This window comes from Pan paniscus, chromosome 5, assembly GCF_029289425.2.
Source record: "Pan paniscus chromosome 5, NHGRI_mPanPan1-v2.0_pri, whole genome shotgun sequence".
NCBI lineage: Eukaryota > Metazoa > Chordata > Mammalia > Primates > Hominidae > Pan > Pan paniscus.
Window position 1 is genome coordinate 128,259,290 of NC_073254.2, and position 24,642 is coordinate 128,283,931.

A 24,642-nucleotide genomic window follows, 5' to 3' on the forward strand; every position below is an offset into this window, starting at 1 on the left:
AATGTGGCAAAGCAAAGAACAGTGTCTACTCTTCCCTTCTTCACATGGCCACCTGGTTAAATTTCCCAGCTTCTTTTGTAGCTAAGTACAGCAATGGGCAGAAACAGAAATAATATGACTTCCTGGTTGTGTCCTTCAAGGGCAGAAATAAACATTCCCCTTGGCTAGAATGTGAATATGATGTTAGAAGCTGATAGTCAAGCCACAATACTAACCCTGGACTGTACCTGAAACCTCTCCATGTGGAGAAAAAAACCAAAAAAAAACAAAAAATTATCCTCTTTATCTGAGAACAGCCCGAACTCTATACTACTTGATACAACCTTTCTGGCAAGCTATAGCAAATGTCACATTTTACTAACACATTCCAAATTCCTAGGTTGTCAGTTAAATATTTCTTTAAAGAAGTAGTGGCCAGGCGCGGTGGCTCATGCCTGTATTTTGGTAGGCTGAAGTGGGCATATCACTTGAGGCCAGGAGTTCGAGACCGGCCTGGGCAACACGATGAAACCCCATCTTTACTAAAAATACAAAAATTAGCCAGGCATGGTGGTGCACGACCTATATATTCCCAGCTACTTGGGAGGCTGAAGCATGAGAATTGCTTGAACCAGGGAGGCAGAGACTGCAGTAAGCTGAGACTGCACTATCGCACTCCAGCCTGGGCAACAGAGTGAGAGACTGTCTCAAAAATAAATAAATAAATAAATAAAACAAAAAACGAAGTAGAACTTTGGTTGAAAGCTTTGTCTTTTAACTAAGGAATCAAAACAGTAAACTGCAGTTCCAGTTTCCTGTGCTGGGTCTAAGGAAGGGATGGCAGGCACCACGTCCAGCTTTCTGACAGGCACCTACGGCAAGAGAACCCTGACAAGAAACAGGCCAAGGAGATGTATGAGGAAGACAAGGATTTCAAAAAGAAACAAGAAGAGGAGCAGAAAAAACTTGAGGAGCTAAAAGCAAAGGCCACAGGGAAGGGTTCCCTGGATAGGTGGAATTAAGAAATCTGGCAAAAGTCTATGGCCATTCTATCCTGAATGCAATTGCTCGTCTGATCTCAGACGCTAAGCAGGGTTGGGCCTGGTTAGTACTTAGAAGGGAGAAATCTGGAAAACAAGAACAAAAACCAAAAAACAAACCACTGTGTCCGAGGCAATGATGACCCTTGATCCCATTCCTATTTAAATATCTGCATTTCCTACTATAAAATCTTCTGCTTCCACTCTAGGAAGCAAAGGATGAAATCTCTTGGAGCCTGTTGCACATTTAAGAATAAACTTTTTTTCTCTTTTTCTCTTTTTTTTGGCACAGAGTCGCGCTGCCACCCACCACAACCTCTGCCTCCAAGGTTCACGCAATCTTTGTGCCTCAGCCCCCTGAGTAGCTGGGATTATAGGCATGCACCACCACACTGGCTAATTTTTGTATTTTAGTAGATATGGGGTTTTGCCATGTTGGTCAGGCTGGTCTCGAACTCCTGATCTCGAGGGATCCACCCGCCTCAGCCTCCCAAAGTGCTGGGATTACAGGCATGAGCCACCACACCCGGCCCTAAGAATAAACTTCTGGAAAAAAGAAAATAGCAGTTCCAAGATTTTTTTGGACACCATCTTTCTTATCTGATGTTCAAGAAATTGCTGGCTCTATTTACATGAAAGCAGCATAACATGGTACAAACATCAAAGTATCTAATAATAACAGTCTACTACTTTCTGGAAGGAGTGAGATAAGCATGATGATAAAGGTGAGCAGGAGAGGAAAATGTCTATTGCATGTGATCACCAGGATAGCTCAAAGCATTTTTTTAGATTTTCCCCTTTACAGGTATAAAGTGACAATATTTATAAAGATTCCTTTTTTGAGGCATGCTTGATGGCATGCAACAGTAATCCCAACTACTTGGCTGAGGTAGGAGGCTCACTTGAGCCCAGGAGTTCAAGACCAGCCTGGACAACACAGCGAGAACCTGTCTCCAAAAAATTCCTTTCTTAAATGAATATATATGTCTTTTTTTTTTTTTTTTTTACTTCTGGCTTACTTTCATGATTATTATACAGGGATATAGACATGGATGATGCAAGACAAGGGCAAAAAGATCTGGCTTGACTGAATGTAGTCTGTGTCTCCCCTTCCTCCCAAAAACTTAAGCTGTAGAGATTGGTATGCTTTCAGTTAATATTTAAATGCCTCCCCTCCAAAAAGTTTTCTATCTTTGACAAATGTCACTGGTTTTCCTCTCTGTTGCCAAGATCTGCTATTCATTTTATGTTTTACTATTTTAGAATCTATTTTTTTAACCCCATCAAAGCTACCAACCATTGTGGTTCTATGTATATTTCTCCTCCTTCTCTACTGTCTATCTATCTCAGTGAGACAGACAGCATGATAAGCAGCAGGAGAAATCCTTGCTGCATATAAGTGCCCTTACTGGGATGCTTTTTAAACCACCACTGCCGGCCGGGCTTGGTGGCTCACGCCTGTAATTCCAGCACTTTGGGAGGCCGAGGTGGGTGGATCACGAGGTCAGGAGATGGAGACCATCCTGGCTAACAAGGTGAAACACCATCTCTACTGAAAACACAAAAAAAATTAGCCGGGCGTGGTGGCGGGCGCCTGTAGTCCCAGCTACTCGGGAGCCTGAGGGAGGAGAATGGCATGAACCCAGGAGGTGGAACTTGCAGTGAGCTGAGATTGCACCACCTCACTCCAGCCTGGGTGACAGAGCGAGATTCCGTTTCAAAGAAAAAAAAAAACCGCCACTGCCCAAACCCCACCCCACCCCAGTAAAAGAGAACCTGAATGGTTTCAAAGGCTCCTCAGGTGATATGAATTTTCTGTGAGGGCTCTGGGCAACCATGGTAAAACCTTGTCTGAGACAAGCCTGGGCAACATGGAGAAACCCTGTCTCTACAAATACAAAAAAATTAGCCAGGCATAGTGATGTGCTCCTGTAGCCCCAATTACTCAGGAGGCGAAGGTGGGAGGGTTGCCTGAGCCCAGGAGGTCGAGGCTACAATGAGCCCAGATTGCACCACTGTGCACTCTAGCTTGGGCAACAGAGTGAGACCCTGTCTCAAAAAAAAGTACGGGCTCTGAAGGTCCGAAAATCTAGGTTCAAATCCCAGTTTTACCATTTAATAGCTGTGACCCTGGGGAAGTTAACTTTCTTAAACTTCATTTATTTGTAAGTGTCCACTATGTGCCAAGCAGTGCTGGGTATTGAGTAAGGGTGATTATGACAGTCCCTGTCCTCTAAGAGCTTATAATGGGTGACATAGGAACTTACAGGAAGCCAAAGACAAGCAAACAAATTTATTCCTAACAAAGCTACCAGGGCACACAGGAAGGAAATCTGGTCCAGAGTCAAGGGATCAGCAAAATCTTTAAAAAGGGGACATTAAGGCTGAGTCCTGCAGGATAAGTGATAGTAACCAGATGAGGCTCTTAAAGGAAACCTGTTCTTAACAGAGGAGGAAGTGTGTGCAAAAGGCCTGGATACAAAAGAACTCAGCTTAATTGGGAGATACCAGTTCAGGACTGGAGTTAAAATGAGGAAAGGACAAGAGATGAGGATCAGTTGATCAGCTTCTACAGGAATATTATCTACTCTGCTTGGTTACCTCAAGATTAAATTTTATAGATAGAGCACAGTGCTTTGCACATAAAAGATACTCAAATGATACATCCCTTAACAGAACAGAATCCCTAAAAACTCAATATAACAGGACTACTTTAAAATAGCCACTGTCTTCCTCCCCCACTCTCCATTCTGGGGATGGATTAGATAAGGACAGAATCTTCACTGCTAATAGCATGCTTCTCCTTGATGGAGATCCTGGAAAAGTCAGCCGTAGCTGGCAGCAACATGTGTAACAGACAACATCTCATTGGCCAATTGATAGAGGTACATAGATTCTGCAGATGTCCTCTGGCATCAAAATGCCCTGATTTTTTTTTTCTTTTCTTTGCTTTTTTTAGAGGCAGGGTCTCACTGTGTCACCCAGGTTAGAGTGCGGTGGTATGATCGTGGCTCACTGCAGTGTTGACCTCCTCCTGGGCTCAAGAAATCCTCCCACTTCAGCCTCCCACATAGCTGGGACTACAGGCACACGCCACCATGCCTGGCTAATTTTTAAATTTTTGTAGGGACAGGGTCTCACTGCGTTGCCCAGGCTGTGTGGCAATGCCTGAGCTCAAGTAGTCCTCCCACCTTGGCCTCCCAAGTGCTGGGATTACATACAGGAGCCACCGTGCCCGACCCCCCAATTCTTTAAAATACTATTAATATTTTAGCCCTTCAATAATACATGTTTATAATTCCCAAAAATAAGTCTAAGATTTTAAAATTTATTTCTCAGCTTCCAATCTGGATATTAATGACTCCTAATTTAAGATTAGATGACTGACCCAGAGGAAAAAACATATACAAGTTTAGAACGGCAAGCACTGTCAAGATAAGATGCTACATTTATTTAGCACCTTGTCAAAATTTTTATCAGCCAACGTTATTATTCAGCTTTATGCTTTAATAAAGCTCAACTTTAAAAGATTATTTGGAGCCTGGCATGGTGGCTCACACCTATAATCCTAGCAGTTTTGGAGGCTGAGGTGGGAGTATCACTTGAGCCCAGGAGTTCAAGAGCAGCCTGGGCAACATAGTGAGATCTCGTCTCTACAGATAATTTAAAAATTAGCTGGGTGTGGTGGTATGTGCCTGTGGTCCCAGCTAGTAGAGAGGCTGAGGTTGGGAGGATCACTTGAGCCTGGGAGGTCAAGGCTTCAGTGAGCTGTGACTGCACCACTGCACTCTAGGCTGAGAGACAGAGGGAGACCCTGTCTCGAAAAAATAAATACATACACAAAGGTTACTTGGTTAAGTACCAAATAAGATAGCTTCTTTTTATACCATGCTTACTTAATGAAGGTATACTTCCATGACAAGTAGGTTTCTTGACAAGAAAATCTAACAATTTTAGTAACTCAACTAAACATTAACACACAGAAAATGTAGTTGATCACTGACGTTTAATTTAGAAAATGTCTATCTTTAGAAAGAGCTAAATTTTGCATGCTTATTATGTGCCAGGCACTGTGCTAGAAAGATTCATGTGCCTTATCCCATTTAGTCCTAAGAGGTAGGTACTATTATTAGCACACCTATTTCACAGAGGGGAAGTGGAGCTTTGATTTTGTACCTTACCCAGCTAGGAAATGTTAAATCTATTCTTTGAACTGAGGACTATGTCAGAGCTCAAGAAAGATTCTAATTCCATTCCTGTTCAAAACAGTGGTCTCCAGGTAAAATAGATCTTGATTAACTTAAAAATCTCCAGAATATTAAAGTTATATTACAGCACAAACTTCATAAACAGTGACTGAATTTTACTTTCAGCCTTCTCTTTAATATGCCTAAATAATTCCAGACCTTGAACTTTCCTAAACCTTTAATCATTTATGGTGCTCTCTGCTGTACCTACCCATTAGAACAATTTTTAAAAACATAACACTGTGTAATTATTTTCAAAAGCCCAGAGATACTAATCAAGTGATCCTAATAGTCTTAAACACTATCCTCAAACCAAAAGATAAATGGAGATTGGGAAACTTGCATTCTAAGTGCCACCATCCAGATAAAATTGCCCTGTGAATTAGAGTAATTTCAATCAGATCCTGTAAAACTGTAAATTTTTCTCAAGACCAGAATGAGACAGTAACTGTAAGATAGTTTAAAAGCCCAAATTCTGGAACATAAAGTGGTTTTCCACATAGCAAATTCAACAGCAAAAGGTAGTCAGTAGGGGTTCGGGAGAGCAGCAACATTTAGAGAATAATAAATAAAATTGCAGGGCTGGGTGAGGTGGCTCATGCCTGTAATTCCAACACTTTGGGAGACTGAGAGGGGGAGGGCCACTTGAGGCCAGGAGTTCAAAAGCATCATGGGCAACATAGCAAGTCTCATCCGACAAAAAATAAAAAATTAGCCAGGTATAGTAGCACCCTGTAGTCCCAGCTACTTGGGAGGCTGAGGCAGGGGGAACACTTGAGTCCTCGAGTTTGAGAATGCAGTGAGCCACAATCATGCCACTGTGTTCCAGCCTGGGCCACAGAACGAGACTCTTATCTCAAGAAGAAAAAAATTACAAAATATTAAACTATACATGTCATAGCCACTCTGCCTTAATGCAAGACTATAATTACTCTAAAAAATCATATGCTGCTCAAATAAGGCCTAATTTCCTTACTATATGGTGTCCTTAGTTTTAAGTTAACACGTTACATACTAAAAGAAATCCAGGCTGGGCATGGTGGCTCACGCCTGTAATCTCAGCACTTTGGGAGGCCAAGGCAGGCAGATCATGAGGTCAAGAGATTGAGACCATCCTGGTCAACATGGTGAAACCCCGTCTCCACTAAAAATACAAAAATTAGCTGGGCGTGGTGGCGCGTGCCTGTAGTCCCAGCTACTTGGGCGGCTGAGGCAGGAGAATCGCTTGAACTCGGGAGGCAGAGGTTGCAGTGAGCCAAGATCGCGCCATTGCACTCCAGCCTGGCGACAGAGCAAGGCTCTGTCTCAAAAAGAATAAAAATAAAAATAAAAAAAGAAAGAAATCCAAAGGCATTTCATGCATTAAAAACTCAATTAGGTTTTCACATAGGCACTGGCATTTATGACTGTTAACAGCTATTAACACCCAGTGAGTTGGTTTATACAAAAATAGAAACCAAAGTTAAGTGTATAATTTGTTAGTTCCCTGACTCATTAATCGTTCTTAAAAAAGATTATTTTCAGGCCGGGCGCGGTGGCTCATGCCTGTAATCCCAGCACTTTGGGAGGCCAAGGCAGGTGGATCACGAGGTCAGGAGTTCAAGACCAGCCTGACCAACACAGTGAAATCCCATCTCTACTAAAAATACAAAAATTAGCCAGGCGTGGTGGCGCATGCCTGTAATCCCAGCTACTCAGGAGGCTGAGGCAGGAGAATCACTTGAACCTGGGAGGCGGAGGTTACTGTGAGCCAAAATAGCGCCGCTGCACTGCAGCCTGGGCGACAGAGCGAGACTCTGTCTCAAAAAAAAAAAAAAAAAAAAAAATTTCTTTAACATGTAAATGACTATACCAAAACCCTTTTTTCTCTCTCTCTCCTGAGATAGGGTCTCATTCTGTTATGCCGGCTTGAGTAGAGTGGCCTAATCATAGCTCTCTGCAGCCTCGACCTCCTGGGCTCAAGTGATCCTCCCACCTCAGCCTCTGGAGTAGCTGGGGCCTCAGGGATGCGCGCCACCACGCCCAACTAATTTCTTTTTTTGTGGGGAAGGGGTTTCAACGTGTTGCCCAGGCTGGTCTCAAACTTCTGAGCTCAAGGGATCCACCTGCCTCAGCCTCCCAAAGTGCTGGGACTAGAGGCGTGAGCCACTGCGCCAGGCCCAGAAACCATTTTTAAGTGTCACATCAGCTATTTGCTAAGGTATTAGGTGTATTAAAAAAAAAAAAGAGGATTAAATTATTATACTAGAACCCATTTAATATAATGCATTCAGCAAGATAAACTCAAAGTAAGTGGAGGAAGTGTAGGCAGGAGATTCCAATTCAGTTTTGTGACAGGAAGTACCTGCTATGGAAGTCTAGAAACAAGAATACCAAGTTCTGTTTTAGCACAAGAAAGAAAAAAAAAGAAAATACTAGTGAATAGGGCAAAAGAGGAAGTTCTTTTTAGTGAACCATCTGTCATGTATTACAGACAATTAGAAAAACATTCACTTTTCCACTAGGTTTATGTGTGAATGTAGTTCCCCAGGTGTACTGAAGTCTGGATTTTGCAGTTTCCCTATGACAACATATCCTATGATTCAATTTTTATTTATTTATTTAGAGAAGGGATTTCGCTCTTGTTGCCCAGGCTGGAGCGCAATGGCCCGATCTAGGCTCACGGCAACCTCTGCCTCCCCAGTTCAAGAGATTCTCCGGCCTCAGCCTCCCGAGTAGCTGGGATTACAGGCACGCGCCACCACACCCGGCTAATTTTGTATTTCTAGTAGAGATGGGGTTTCTCCATGCTAGTCAGGCTGGTGTCGAACTCCTGACCTCGGTGATCCGCCCAGCTCGGCCTCCCAAAGTGCTGGGATTACAGGCATGAGCCACCGCGCCCGGCCTATGATCCACATTTTACACATCCATAAGAAGACAACAGTGGCTTGAAACATTAAACTATTCGTTTCATATCTTAAAGTTTGATTAACTTTTTAAAATCAATGCTAACTACGTAAGAATCATTTTTTAAAAATACTTAAGTTTCACAACAATGTGAATATACTACTAAGCTGTATGTACGCTTAAAAATGGTTAGGATGGTAAATTTTATTTTTGTGTTTTTCACGACACAAAGTGCGTAAGTTAATGAGAAATTTTTTCACTTAAATGTTAATAGTAGCTTGTCATATAAATTTTGATTAAAGGAAAAATCGCTTTACACTTAACTTTTAATAATTTGCTGTCATCTTTAAATTAATGTAATTAATTTTTAAAGATGCTTCCATACATGGGCAAATTCTTTAATCCTGAATTATAGAGTGAAAGTGAAGCACTATTTTCAATTAACATCTTTCAAATCATCTAAATTATTGCCAACAAATACTAGTTATGAAATTAGGTATATTTTATTTCTGTTGATTTCTTTATTCAATTAAGTGCAAATCTCGAATTAAGAGAGCAAGATCCCTAGTCTTTTCTTAAAGCAACTGTAGTTCTGGATTATGAGGTAGGTGACACCACACCTCAGCCTTTGGCAGGGCGGTGGCCCAAAATGCTGAAGTCAACCATGTCCAATCACCCTTCTGGTCTGGCTCAGCCCTATCAAAAATTGTCAGGCTTCTGTGAACTTTCATTAAGTCCCGTTCAGAAGACTGCACAACCCAGGTTACTTTAGCAGCTCGGGAAGGGCCTGGAGCAGCCGGGTTGGCTTGCTACCTCTGGGAAGTCTCCAGGAAGAGAAAACTGGGAAAAGGCTTTAACTTTGCGCAAGCCCCTTTTCTCTGTCAACATCTCTTTCCCTTCCCAGCGAAGGGATGTGTTCTCGAAAGATCTACCCCTTTCCAACTCAAATGTCATTCCCTGATCAGCTGCTGGAGGGGCAAGCGGCGCTCAACCCACGCCCTCCTCTTCGAGCACCTTCTCCAAGTACCAGTGCGCCGGGCTCGCTCTGCAGCCCCCCACACCAGCCCTACAGGAAGAGGGGCCCTGGCTCACGACCCCGGCCCGCCTCTGCAAGGGGGCTCCCGGCCTGGGAGGCTGTGGCTGCCCGCGGGGGTCCACTCCTGGGTCGAGTGGGGCTGACCAGAGCCAGCGGGTGGGGTTTCTTGGGAGAGGGAAGAGACGGCCTCACCTTGACCCTGATTTCGTAAGTGGTGAAGCGGCCCCGGCCGACCCCCACCGTCTGCGGGTTGCTCACATCGATCTCGAGGAAGTTGCTGGGGGGTCCGTAGGCGTCATTCAGGTTCTGCGGCTTGGTGATCAGCCGCCGGGTGTCAGCCACGGTCTCCGCCATTTCGCTGTAGCTGCTGCCGCCGCCGCGGGCTCCCTCCGCTCCCTCCGCCCCCTCCGCGTTCAGCCGCCGCCGCCGCCGCCGCTGCTGCCCGCCGTGGGGACACGGGGCTCGCGCGCAGCGGTCGCGAAGAGAACGAGCACGTAGAGCGGGCGTTCACCCCGCACGCGAAGCTCCTCCCCGCGCCCCTCAAGCTTCCGCCTCCGAGCCCAGGGGAGAAACGGCTCACTAGCTGGAACGCCACGCCCGGCTCCCGGGAGGCCCGGCCGAGGCTGGGGAGGGGCACTGCGGACTGGGGTGTGAGGAGAAGCGGTGTCATGGGACTCGGGGTCGCAAACAGGTTCCGGCCGGACTACAGCGCCCACAATGCACCGCGAGCGCGCCGCCGCGGGGCTGCGGCCGAGAAGGCGAGGACCCAGACGCCCAGAGCCGGCGCTTCCTGTCTCTCTGCGCCAGCCTCGGCCTGCGGCGGGGTAGAGCGCCGGAAACGGCTTTAGCGGCTTTGGGAATTGCGGGCGAAAGTTAAACGGAGAGATCTTAGAGATTTGCCCGCAAATCGAAACAAAACTGCCCCTACTAACTCTGTGCCAACCTGTGCACCGTCTCACTGTGAACCCCTGAAAATGCCTTTCTGGAGAATGTTAAGCAAATGCCTGAGATGATTTTGCCATAAACCCGAGCGTTGCACCAGACACGCGTCTGGATTGATAGGTTGAAACCAGTAAAGTGGGGGAGTGAAATAAAAACTAAAGCCCTAGTTAAATCCTAGTATTATGGTCAAACCGATTTTGGAGACAGGTCGGTCCGCTAAAACAAAGTAACAGTAGACCGGCTGCAAGCTGCTTTGGGTGTCCACTTTCATTTCTCACGAAGTCCTGATAAGTTTTTTTTTTTTTGAAAAGTATTAAACGTACCTCTACAGGACTGGAAATGCAACTCACATGAGCCTTTTTAAGAAACGGGGAGGAAGGCCGGGCACGGTGGCTTATGCCTGTAATCCCAGCACTTTGGGAGGCCGAGGCGGGCGGATCACGAGGTCAGGAGTTCGAGACTAGCCTTGCCCACATGGTGAAACCCCATCTCTACTTAAAAATGCAAAATTAGCTGGGCGTGGTGGTGCGCGCCTGTAATCCCAGCTACTCTGGAGGCTGAGGCAGGAGAATCGCTTGAACCCGGGAGGCAGAGGTTGCAGTGAGCTGAGATCGTGCCATTGCACTCCAGCCTGGGCAATAGAGTGAGACTTTGTCTCAAAAAAAAGAAAGAAAGAAACGGGGAGAAAACCCAATTAATTAGGTCCTAGTTCATCTCTTATGGTCCAATGGGAAATGCAGATTTTAAATGTTGAGATACGGTACATTTCTGTCTCTGCCCAGAGAGTTATCCCTCACAACTATTTCTGCATTTTTTAATATGTCAAGTTTAACACTATAATTCCTTTAAACAACCTGATCTTCCCCGCCCCCCTTTTCTTTAGATTTTAAATTATTAATAATTATTTGTGGAGACGGGATCTCACTGTGATTCCCAGGCTGGTCTCCAACTCCCAGCATCAAAGTGATCCTCCCGCCGTGGCCTCCCATATGTGCTGAGATGACAGGTATGAACCACTGTGCTTGGACTAATCTGTCCCTTGAACTTCAAATTTCTTTTGTTTCTTGCTTTTTTTTTTTTTTTTTTTTGAGACGGAGTCTCGCTGTGTCGTTCAGGCTGGAGTGCAGTGGCGCATCTTGTCTTACTGCAATCTCCACCTTTCGGATTCAAGCGATTCTCCTGCCTCAGCCTCCCGAGTAGCTGGGATTACAGGCGTGCGCCATGACACCCAGCTAATTTTTGTGTATTTTCAGTAGAAACGGGGTTTTACCTTATTGGCCGGGCTGGTCTCGAACTCCTAACCTCAGCTGATCCGCCCGCCTCAGCCTCCCAAAGTGCTGGGAGTACAGAAGTGAGCCACCGTGCCCGGCCAACAGCAACCATTCTTAATAATACTAAGAAACACTGGAATAAAAAGAAATTACTTGGCCGGGTGCGGTGGCTTGCGCCTGTAATCCCAGTACTCTGGGAGGCCGAGGCGGGCGGATCACCTCAGGTTGGGAGTTTGAGACCAGCCTGACCAACATGGAGAAACCCCGTCTATACTAAAAATACAAAATTAGCCGGGCGTGATGGCGCATGCCTGTAATCCCAGCTACTCGGGAGGCTGAGGCAGGAGAATTGCTTGAACCTGGGAGGCGGAGATTGTGGTGAGCCGAGATCGTGCCATTGCACTCCAGCCTGGGCAACAAGAGCAAAACTCCATCTCAAAAAAAAAAAAAAAAAAAAGGCATTACTTAAATACAATGTATATTATTTTCCAGAAAACAACATTCATTTATTAATTCAACAAATATTTGTTGAAGACCTACTAGATGTTTTCATTCTAAGTACTAGAGATGAAAGGGTAGATAAGTCAGGTTTATAGCCTAGTATATAGTCTATCTTAGGGAGACAATTCAGTAAATAATACACCTGCCAATATAATTGGTGCTATGAGGCAAATAAAACTGAATAATGTGACAGATAGTGACAGACAAGCTCATTAGATATTAATGCTGGGCATGTCTCCTAATGCAACAGACCAAATGGGAATTTGACTGGTATGATTAGAAATGTAAGCTCAATAAATACATATCAATGACTCTGAATTGAAGTCTATGCAAGCTAAGAGACCAGGAACTACTGTATTATGTTGTCATCGGTGACACCTGAACGAAGCAATCATGGAATATTCTCATAGAATGCTTCTGTCTGATTCCTTGGCGACCACTCAGGGCAGCAGTGGGCAGCCAGAACAAATGCCTGCAGTGGGGAAGCGGCTAGGAGGGACAGCAGCACAGCATCATAGCACAGTTGTATAGCCAAAGAAGACCTTCTTGGTGTAAATATCAGGAAAAAAAATTATCCTTATTTTTCAGGAATTGTGATTGCATTTCTAGAATACAAATCCAGAAATAATAAGCTACTAGAATTAACAAGAGAATGTAGTGGCAAGGCAGAAATAAAGAATGTAATAGCTTTCCTTTGTCTATGCAATATCTAGTTAGAATGGAAATGGAAGAAAATACCCTGTTTGCAAGTGACCAGAAGTACAAAATATCTAGGAAGGAAGGGATAGGAACTGTAAGGAGCAAAGGGAATGTAGGACTAAAACTATGAAATTGTATTCAAAACCTAAAGAGAAAAGAGTCTATGTTCCTGGATGGGAGGACTTAATATCAGAAAAAGTCACTATCTAAAATTAATAACTTAATACAATTAGAATCTCAATGTGGTTAGTTTTACTACTCACCCACTCCCACCTTGGATGAGTGGGTGGCACTGAGTCAAGTTTTTTTTTTTTTTTTTTTTTTGAGACAGAGTCTCACTCTGTCACCCAGGCTGGAGTGCAGTGGCACAATCTCGGCTCACTGCAACCTCTGCCTCCAGGGTTCAAGCTATTCTCCTGCCTCAGCCTCCCAAGTAGCTGGGACTACTGGCGCCTGCCACCACGCCCGGCTAAGTTTTGTGTTTTTAGTAGAGACGGGGTTTCACCATGTTGGCCGGGCTGGTCTCGAATTCCTGACCTTGTGATCCGCCCACCTAGGCCCCCCCCAAAGTGCTGGGATTACAGGCGTGAGCCACCGCACCTGGCCCAAAGGTTTTATCATTCAGAAATGGCAAAACTAGGCTGGGCGCGGTGGCTCACGCCTGTAATCCCAACACTTTGGGAGGCCGAGATGGGCGGATCATCTGAGGTCAGAAGTTTGAGACAATCCTGGCCAACATGGTGAAACCCCGTCTCTACTAAAAATACAAAAAAATAGCTGGGCGTGGTGCCGGGCGCCTGTAATCCCAGCTACTCAGGAGGCTGAGGCAGGAGAATGGCTTGAACCTGGGAGGCAGAGGTTGCAGCTGAGCCAAGATTGCGCCACTGCACTCCAGCCTGGGTGACAAGAGCGAGATTCTGTCTCAAAAAAAAAAAAAAAAAAAAAAAAAAGGCAAAACTAGCTCCAGAGTTTATATACTTACCAATATTTTACGCTGCCTCTTAGGCAGAAAATTCAGATGGACAATAAGCATAAAAAAAGAAATGAAATTACTATCAGCTGACTGTTTAGTGCGCTCAGAATAAAGACGAATTGATAATCTTAATGGCCAGAGCCTTCAAATTGTGATAATTAATACTCTACTTAAATGACACACCTCTCAGGGCACCCACAGCAATACCAGTATACAGACAATGTACTTTTCTAGAATTAGGCCACTTTAGGAAAACATAAAATTGATGATAGTTTTCTAACATTTTAGCTTATCCTTAGAATACGTTCATGTCTTCTCCTCCTACCTCCACTTCAACTGCCACTATACTCAAACTCACTAATCATATAAATGCACATTAAACATGAAATACTTTTTTCTGTCTATCAAAATGGCAAAAATCCAAATGAACAGAAACACACAGTAGGAAAGTAGGAAAACAGGCATTCATATTTCAATGACATGAGTATGAATTGTTACATCTTTTTGGAAAAGTAATTTGATGATATTTATCAAAAGTAAGACTATTAGAGTAGTTTCACCTGCAAATCTTAACTTTTGCTGCAAGAGACCATGGTACATAAGGTTGTAAGGGCAAGGATGTTTATTGCATCTTTGTTTGTAGTGGCAAAAACTGGAAACAGCTCCAAGGCTTATCAATTTTTTTTTAAAAGCTTGAATTAGGCTGGGCAATGGCTCATACCTGTAATCCCAGCACTTTGGGAGGCCAGGTCAGGCAGATCAGTTGTCAAGACCAACATAGGGAGACCCCATCTCTACAAAAAATTTAAAAATTGCAGGGCATGCTGGTGTGTGCCTATAGTCCCAACTACTTGGGAAGCTGAGGTGAGAGGATTGCTTGAGCCCAAGAGGTTGAGGCTGCAGTGAACTATGATCATGCCACTCTACTCCAGCCTAGGTAACAGACAAGGACCTTGTCTCAAGAAAGAAAAAAAGAAAAAAAAAAAAAAAAGAAAATGCTTGAATTATAGTATGTTTAAAGTATGGGAAATTGTATAATGATTAGAGTAAATGAACTAGTTATATTTTCATTTATTAGAATACTCTATTATTTAGTTATTAGAATTAGAGGAGGAATATCCATGATGTATTGGTGAAAGCACAGAATCCTAGCCACTAGACTACCAGAGACCATGATATTGGTAAGTGAGGATCACAAAATAATCTGTCTGCTATGGTCCATTTGGGTAAACAAATAAAACCGTATCAGTAGGCCAGCCACAGTGGCTCATGCCTGTAATCCCAGCACTTTAGGAGGCTGAGGCAGGTGGATCATTTGAGGTCAGGAGTTCGGGACCAGCCTGGCCAACATGGTGAAACCCAGTCTCCACTAAAAATACAAAAAAATTAGCTGGGCATCGTGGCGCATGCCTGTAATCCCAGCTGCTAGGGATGCTGAGGCAAGAGAATTGCTGAACCCAGGAGACAGAGGTTGCAGTGAGCCGAGATCACGCCACTGCACTCCAGCCTGGGTGACAGAGTGAGACTCTGTCTCAAAACAAACAAACAAAAAAACCCACCCTATCAGTGACTATATGTACATTTATATTTGTATATGTTTATATGTGCATGGGGAGAAGGAAGTATAGAAGGATATATGCCAGGGTGTTAGTGCTGGTAGCTTAAGAGGGTGGCAATTAAAGTGGAGGTAGGAGGAGAAGACATGAACATGTTCTAAGGATGAGGTAAAATGTCAGAAAACTATCATCAATTTTATGTTTTCCTTAATGGCCTAATTCTAAAAAAAATAAGTTGTCTGTGTACTGGTATTGCTGTGGGCAACCTGAGAGGTGTGTCCCTTGAGTAGAATATTAATTATCACAGATTGAAGGCTCTGGCCATTAAGATTATCCATTCCTTAGCTGGGCATGGTGGCACATGCCTGTAATCCCAGCTACTTGGGAGGCTGAGGCAGGAGAATCACTTGAACCCACGAGGTGGAGGTTGCAGTAAGCTGAGATCGCGCCATTGCACTCCAGCCTGAGCAACAAGAGCAAAACTCCGTCTCAAAAAAAAAAAAAAAAAGATTATCCACTCCTGGCTGAGCATGGTGGCTCATGCCTGTAATCCCAGCACTTTGGGAGGCCAGGCTGGGCAGATAACTTGAGATCAGGAGTTCGAGACCAGCCTGGTCAACATGGGAAAACTCTGTCTCTACTAAAAGTACAAAAATTAGCTGGGCACAGTGGCATTCACCTGTAATCCCAGCTACTCGGGAGGCTGAGGCAGGAGAATTGCTTGAACCTGGGAGGTGGACATTGCAGTGAGCCGAGATCATGCCACTGTACTCCAACTTGGGCGACACAGTGACACTCCACCTCAAAAAATAATAATAATTAATTGGGATTCTGTTTAATCAACCAGTCCCTTGTGAACTTGATTAATGTGTCACTTCCTCAAAACCTGATTACTTCTAAAGGAAAAGGATAAAACCAAGTCACTGAACCTCTGAAGTGTCAGACTCTGGAATTATGGCTATCAATGAAAAGAGTCAAACTGTGTGAAATATTTGAAGATATTTATTCTGAGCCAAATATGAGTGACCAATAGCCCATGATACAGGCCTCAGGAGGTCCTGCGAACATGACCCCAGTGTGGTCGGTGTACAGCTTGGTTTTATACATTTTAGGGAGACATGAGACATCAATTAATATATGTAAGATATACATTAGTTTGGGCCAGAAAGGCGGGACAGCTGGAAGCCAGGGCTTCCAAACCATTAGGCAGATTCAAAGGTTTTCTGATTGGCAATTGGTTGAAAGAGTTATCAATAAAAAAGAATGTCTGGGTTGTGATAAGGGGTTATGAAGAAATAAAAGTTTTATTTTGCAGATAAAGCCTCCAGGTGGAGGGCTTTAGAGAGAATAGATTGTAAATATTTCTTTTTTTTTTTTTTTGAGACGGAGTCTCGCTCTGTTGCCCAGGCTGGAGTGCAGTGGCGCGATCTCAGCTCACTGCAAGCTCCACCTCCCAGGTTCACGCCATTCTCCTGTCTTAGCCTCCCGAGTAGCTGGGACTACGGGCTCCTGCCACCATGCCCGGCTAATTTTTTGTATTCTTTAGTAGACGTGGGGTTTCACCGTGTTAGCCATGATGGTCTCAATCTCCTGACCTCGTGATCTGCCCGCCTCAGCCTCCCAAAGTGCTGGGATTACAGGTGTGAGCCACCGTGCCCGGCCGTAAATGTTTCTTATCAGATCTGAAGAATCTGTTCTATCAGTAATTCCAAAAGGGAGGAGGGTATAATGAGGCATGTCTGACTCTCCCTTCCTGTCATGGCCTGAACTAGTTTTTCAGGTTAACTTTGGAATACGTTTGGTTCAGAGGAGGGGTCCATTCAGATGCTTGAGGGAACTTAGAATTTTATTTTTGGTTTACATGGCAAACCTAATGAGACCTGTCAACTTCTCAAGTGCCAGCTGGGTTTCTTTTACATCATTTTTCCTATGTGGAGCATTTCAATTCTCACACCCTGACTTACTCCCCAAACTCCTGCTCCCAGGCTGCTGAGCATTCCTGAAGGAAATCTCAGACCTACTGGCACCCTTGCAAATTTATGGTTTCCAACTTCAGTTGATCCTTAGACACATCTCAGAAATCCCATTTAATTCTTGTTTTTTTTTTTTATTTTTTATTTTTAGATGCAGTTTTGCTTTTGTTGCCAGGGTGGAGCACAATGGCGCAATCTTGGCCCACTGCAACCTCCACCTCTGGGTTCAAGCAATTCTCCTGCCTTAGCCTCCTGAGTAGCTGGGATTACAGGTGCCTGCCAACATGCCAGCTAATTTTTGTATTTTTGTTAGTAGAGGTGGGGTTTCACCATGTTGGCCAGGCTGGTCTCAAACTCCTGACCTCAGGTGATCCACCTGCCTCGGCCTCCCAAAGTGCTGGGATGACAGATGTGAGCCACCATGCCTGGCCTCCCCTGTTTAATTCTCTTCTCACATTTTGCACTCCTCTTCCTTACTCTCAGCAGATAACCTTACTTCTTCCAGCACAAAGAAAAGTAAAAGCCATGAAGCTCAGTATCTCCCTCCTCACCACCACAAGACTATTTACAGTATGAGTCAATTTCAGAACTTCTGAGAGCATGAGGCAGACCCACACCACTTCCAGCTTTTGAGGATCTGGACATTTTCAACTTTGGTACTGAGGAAATTATTTAAGGGCATTGTGAGTTGTTTGTTAATTTTAAGTAAGTAAAGCATTTACATTATTTAAAAATCGCTCTCCCTCTCCCTCTCCCTCTCCCTCTCCCTCTCCCTCTCCCTCTCCCCTCTTTCCACGGTCTCCCTCTGATGCCGAGCCAGAGCTGGACTGTACTGCTGCCATCTCGGCTCACTGCAACCTCCCTGCCTGATTCTCCTGCCTCAGCCTGCCGAGTGCCTGTGATTGCAGGCGCGCGCCACCACGCCTGACTGGTTTTCGTATTTTTTGGGTGGAGACGGGGTTTCGCTGTGTTGGCCGGGCTGGTCTCAAGCTCCTAACCGCGAGTGATCCGCCAGCCTCGGCCTCCCAAGGTGCCGGGATTGCCGACGGAGTCTCCTTCACTCAGTGCTCAATGGTGCCCAGGCTGGAGTGCAGTGGCGTGATCTCAGCTCCCTACAACATCCACCTCCCAGCAGCCTCCCTTGGCCTCCCAAAGTGCCGAGATTGCAGCCTCTGCCCAGCCGCCACCCCGTCTGGGAAGTGAGGAGGGTCTCTGCCTGGCCGCCCATCATCTGGGATGTGAGGAGCCCCTCTGCCTGGCTGCCCAGTCTGGAAAGTGAGGAGCGTCTCTGCCCGGCCGCCATCCCATCTAGGAAGTGAGGAGCGCCTCTTCCCGGCCGCCGTCCCATCTAGGAAGTGAGGAGCGTCTCTGCCCGGCCGCCCATCGTCTGGGATGTGGGGAGCGCCTCTGCCCTGTCGCCCCATCCAGGATGTGAGGAGCGTCTCTGCCCGGCCGCCCCATCTGAGAAGTGAGGAGACCCTCTGCCTGGCAACCGCCCTGTCTGAGAAGTGAGGAGCCCCTCCGCCCAGCAGCCGCCCCATCTGAGAAGTGAGGAGCCCCTCCGCCCGGCAGCCACCCCGTCTGGGAAGTGAGGAGCGTCTCCGCCGGGCAGCCACCCCGTCCAGGAGGGAGGTGGGGGGATCAGCCCCACGCCCAGCCAGCCGCCCCCTCCGGGAGGTGAGGGGCGCCTCTGCCCGGCCGCCCCTACTGGGAAGTGAGGAGCCCCTCTGCCTGGCCGGCCACCCCGACCGGGAGGGAGGTGGGGGGGTCAGCCCCCCACCTGGCCAGCCGCCCCGTCCGGGAGGGAGGTGGGGGGGTCAGCCCCCCGTCCGGCCAGCGGCCCCGTCCGGGAGGTGAGGGGCACCTCTGCCCGGCCGCCCCTACTGGGAAGTGAGGAGCCCCTCTGCCCGGCCACCACCCCGTCTGGGAGGTGTACCCAATAGCTCATTGAGAACGGGCCATGATGACAATGGCGGTTTTGTGGAATAGAAAGGGGGGAAAGGTGGGGAAAAGATTGAGAAATCGGATGGTTGCCGTGTCTGTGTAGAAAGAGGTAGACATGGGAGACTTTTCATTTTGTTCTGTACTAAGAAAAATTCTTCTGCCTTGGGATCCTGTTGATCTGTGACCTTACCCCCAACCCTGTGCTCTCTGAAACATGTGCTGTGTCCACTCAGGGTTAAATGGATTAAGGGCGGTGCAAGATGTGCTTTGTTAAACAGACACTTGAAGGCAGCGTGCTCGTTAAGAGTCATCACCACTCCCTAATCTCAAGTACCCAGGGACACAAACACTGCGGAAGGCCGCAGGGTCCTCTGCCTAGGAAAACCAGAGACCTTTGTTCACTTGTTTGTCTGCTGACCTTCCCTCCACTATTGTCCTGTGACCCTGCCAAATCCCCCTCTGCTAGAAACACCCAATAATGATCAATTAAAAAAAAAAAAAAGTCAAAAAATAACATGCTGGCAAGGCTGTGGAAAAAAGGGGATGCTTATACCCTTTTGGTGGGAGTGTTTAACCGTTGTGGAAAACAGTATGGTGATTCCTGAAAGAGCTAAAAATAGAAATACCATTCAACCCAGCAATCTCATTATTGGGTATACACCCAAAGGAATATAAATCATTCTACCATAAAGACCCATGCATGTGTATGTTCATTGCAGCACTATTCACAATAGAAAAGACATGGAAACAACCTAAATGCCCATCAATGACAGATTGGATAAAGAAAATGTGGTATGTATACACCATGAAATAGACTATGCAGCCATAAGAAAGAACGAGAGCATGTCTGTTGTGGGAACGTAGATGGAGCTAGAGGCCATTATCCTTAGCAAACAAACACAGGAACAGAAAACCAAATATCACATGTTCTCACTTATACGTGGGAGCTGGCCAGGCACGGTGGTTCACGCCTGTAATCCCGGCACTTTGGGAGGCCAAGGTAGGCAGATCACCTGAAGTCAGGAGTTGGAGACTAGCCTGGCCAACATAGTGAAACTTCATCTCTACTGAAAATACAAAAATTAGCCCGGCCTGGTGGTGGGCGCCTGTAGTCCCAGCTACTCGGGAGGCTGAGGCAGAATTGCTTGAACCCAGGAGGCAGAGGTTGCAGTGAGCCGAGATCTTGCCGTTGCACTCCAGCCTGGGCGACGAGAGTGAAACTCCATGTCCAAAAAAAAAAAAAAAAGTGGGAGCTAAATGATGAGAACAAATGGACACAAAAAGAGGGACACCACCGGCCAGGCACGGTGGCTCACACCTGTAATCCCGGCACTTTGGGAGGCCGAGGCGGGCAGATCACGAAGTCAGGAGATCGAGACCAGCCTGGCTAACATGGTGAAGCCCCGTCCCTACTAAAAAAATACAAAAAATTAGCTGGGCGTGGTGGCAGGCGCCTGTAGTCCCAGCTACTCGGGAGGCTGAGGCAGGAGAATGGCGTGAACCTGGGAGGCGGAGCTTGCAGTGAGCTGAGATCGCCACTGCACTCCAGCCTGGGCGACAGAGCGAGACTCTGTCTCAAAAAAAAAAAAAAAGTTGGGGGGACAACACCCACTGGGGCCTCTCAGAAGGTGGAGGCTGGGAGGAGGGAGAGGATAAGAAAAAATAACGATTGGGTACTAGGCTTAGTTCCTGAGTAACAAAATAATCTGTACAATAAAACCCCATGATATGAGTTTACCTATATAACAAACCCTGAACCGAAAATAAAAGTTTAAAAAAAAAAAAAAAGTATTTAAGGGTATTCACTGAAAAATCTGTCGCCAATACCTATCTCCAGCCATCTTCCCATTTCTATTGACAGCCACTGTTGGCAGTTTCTTATGTATCTCATATATATATATGTATCTCATATATATGTATCTCATATATATGTATCTCATATATATATATGTATCTCATATATATGTATCTCATATATATGTATCTCATATATATGTATCTCATATATATGTATCTCATATATATGTATCTCATATATGTATGTATTTCATATATATGTATCTCATATATATACGAGAAATAGTACAATAGGATACAAACACTTTTGCACCTTACCTCACTTAATGTTATATGCCCAGGTAGTTACACATCTGTATCTGTACAAGAGCAAAGTATTCTATGATATGCTATAATTATTTAACTTCTCCTCTAGTGGCAAATACATGTTGATCCCAATCTTTTACTATTATAGTGCTATAATGAATAACCTTGAATATGCCAGTCATTATACACATGGGAGTATATCTGTAGCATAAATTGCTGTGAATAGAATTACTGAGGCAAAGGATATATGCATTTGTAATTTTGAGAGATATTGTAAAAATTTCCTTTCGTATAGATGAGAAAAAAATAGTTTAAAGCAGCCTGAGCTAGGAGAGCTATGTAAAATTTATCAGGCCCAGAGAAACTTTAAGCAATAAAGACCTTTTTTTATTTTTATTTTTTGAGACAGGGTATCACTCTGTCACCCAGGCTGGAGTGCAGTGGTGCAGTCATGGCTCACTGTAACCTCAACTTCAGCTTGGACTTGCTGGGCTCCTGCAATTCTCCCACCTCAGCCTCCCGAGTAGCTGGACCACAGGTGCACGCCACCACCCCCAGATAATTTGTGTATTTTTGGTAGAGTTAGGATTTCGCCTCATTGCCCCGGTTGGTCTCAAACTCCTGAGCTCAAGCTATCCACCCGCCTCAGCCTCCCAAAGTGCTGAGATTACAGACATGAGCCACCGCGCCTGACAAGACTTTTTTTTTTTAATAGGCCAAAGGAGGTACTGCCTTGTGGGAGCAGATAGTTTACATTTCTTATTTTAAATTAGTAAATTGGAATTCTGTTTTAACAGCCAGTTCCTTGTAAACTTGAGCAGTGCGTCACTTCTTCAAAACCTGGTTGAGCATGGTGGCTCATGCCTGTCATCCCAGCACTTTGGGATCACTTGAGGTCAGGAGTTCAAGACCAGCCTGGCCAACATGGCAAAATCTCGTCTCTAATAAAAATACAAAAAAATTAGCTGGGCGTGGTGGCTCACGCCTGTAATCCCAGCACTTTGGGAGGCTGAGGCGGGCGGACCATGAGGAGATCAAGACCATCCTGGCTAACACGGTGAAACCCCGTCTCTACTAAAAATACAAAAAAAAAAAAAAAAAAAATTAGCCGGGCGTAGTGCTGGGCGCCTGTAGTCCCAGCTACTCGGGAGGCTGAGGCAGGAGAATGGCGTGAACCCGGGAGGCAGAGCTTGCAGTGAGCTGAGATCGCGCCACTGCACTCCAGCCTGGCTGACAGAGCAAGACTCCATCTCAAAAAAAAAAAAAAAAAAAAAATTAGTGGGGCGTGGTGGTGCACACCTGTAATCCCAGCTACTGGCGAGGCTGAGGCAGGAGAATCCCTTGAACCCAGGAGGTGGAGGTTGCAGTGAGTTGAGATTGTGCCACTGCATTCCAGCCTGGGCCACAGAGTGAGATTCTGTCTAAAAAAAACCAAACAATAACAATAAAAACCTGATAAGTATGGGACTTGAATCATGACCCCTCACCCCCATGTCCAGGGCAATTACTTAAAGGCATTTTGTTCCTGACTCGCTGCCTCACTCATTATCTTCATGTTTCTGGAGTCTGTGATACAAAGAATAAAGTATAAGCAATCAATAGCTTTTGTTTACTTTTTATTTTTTAGAGATAGGGTCTAGCTCTATTGCCCAAGCTGGGGTGCAATGGTGCCATCACAGCTCCTTGAAGCTCGAACTCCTGGGCTCAAGCAATTCCCCTGCCTCAGCCTCCCACGTATCTGGGACCACAGGCACAGACCATCAGGCCCAGCTGCTTATGTTATTTTAATGTAAATTCTTGTGAAACAACTTAGGAACTGTGTCTTCTTTTTTCCTTTAATTAAACCCACTTTGGCCAGGCGCAGTGGCTCATGCCTGTAATCCTAGCACTTTGGGAGGCCAAGGCGGGAGAATCACTTGAGCTCAGGAGTTTGAGACCAGCCTAGCTGGGCAACAAAGGGAGACCTCATCTCTATCTTAAAAAAAAAAAAAAAAAAAAAAATCCACTTGTGGCTGGGCACGGTGGCTCACACCTATAATCCTAGGAAGGGGCAGGAGGATTGCTTGAGTGCAGAGTTTGAGACTAGACTGGGCAACATAGTGAGACCTGCCTCTCCAAAAATTTTCTTTAAAAATTAACCAGGCATGATGGTGTGCCCCTGTAGTCTCAGCTACTCCAGAGGGTGAAGTGAAAAAGGAGGATCACTTGAACTAAGATGTCGAGGCTGCAGTGAGGTGTGAAGGCACCATTGCACTCCAGCCTGGGCAACAGAGCAAGATCTGTCTCAAAAAAAAAAAAAAAAGAAAGAAAGAAAGGACCCACCCCACTTACAACTGCTGCTAATAGGAGTGCATATTCAGGGCAACTTGAATCAATATTGCTGGGTGGCCATCCTCAAGCTTTGGGCTCAGTTAAACTCTACATTTAACATATTTCCTAAATCTCCTTATTGAAGGTTGACATAGGTTTTGCCAGTTTATACCCTGTTCAGCAATGTATGGAAGTGCTTGTTGGAATGTATGAAAAGGGTGTGTGTGTGGCGGGGGGCGGGGGGCGGTTATGAGAAGTACCAAATTAGTAGGGGGCTGGGCAGAAGTGTGGGTAGTCTGGACATCCTGTTTGCAACTGGCATCTGAAGTGGGGGCAGTCTTGTGGGACTGAGCATTAACCTGTGGGATGTGCACTAACTCTGGATAGTTAGTGTCAGAATTGAATTGAATTGTTGGATACCCAGTTGGTACCAGGAGAATCAGAGACTACACACATAACCTTGGAGATGATGTTAATGTTATTTGAAGTCCTTTGTGACGGGACCTATGTGACCTGCTCCTTTGTGATGGTCCTCCTGCAAACCCCTTACCAACCCCCATGAAGAGCCCTTCTCATCTTAGTGTGTTCTAGTAGCATATCAATCAGTCTCCCTGCTCTCAAAGGCTAACTACTTCCACAGTCATGGAGAGATCAGCACATGGATTGCTCTCTGGACAGTCTGAGTTTGATGTCTCTGGGAGGCTAATACTTTAGTTGAACACTGATTTCTTTGTATATTTGTTCAGTTTTATTTAGAGAAGAGGCTAAGTACTGCTGGGGCAAGAACAGGAAAGAGCCAGGCCCCTGCTTGCATGCCATCTCAGCAAAATAAGCCTGGTGGTAACTTTTAATTTTCATTTTTTTTAAATAGAGATGGGGTCTCGCTATATTGCCCAGGTTGGTCTTGAACTCCTGGCCTCAAGCAGTCCTTCCTCCTTGGCCTCCCAGACTGCTGAGATGACAGTCACGGGCCACTGTGCCAGGCCCCTCATGGTAACTTGACTTTCACTCTTGGTAGGTTAGGGAGGAGTGACCATCTGTTTTGTTTTAGGCATGCTCATTAAGGGGTCTCACTCCCCACTAGGCTTTACAAATTATCTCTTCCGAGGCACAAGTTTCTGTTCTGTTACATTTTTTGTGCCTTGCCTCTTGTATGTTGGTAAATCAGGCAGTGCTGGGTTG

General features: G+C 45.6%; 1 protein-coding gene across 2 annotated transcripts in view; it reads right to left on the reverse strand.

Moving 5' to 3' along the window:
• The window catches only part of SNX3 (sorting nexin 3), a 53,346-nt gene extending 43,045 nt beyond the window's left edge, over window positions 1-10,301 (reverse strand). For both annotated transcript variants that reach the window (XM_003824327.5, XM_008978062.4), the window contains exon 1: window positions 9,381-10,301. In XM_003824327.5, coding sequence (XP_003824375.1) covers window positions 9,381-9,542 — 162 coding nt within the window. In that variant the 5' untranslated portion in view covers window positions 9,543-10,301. The remainder of the gene's footprint in view (window positions 1-9,380) is intronic.
• Window positions 10,302-24,642: the final 14,341 nt, after the last annotated feature.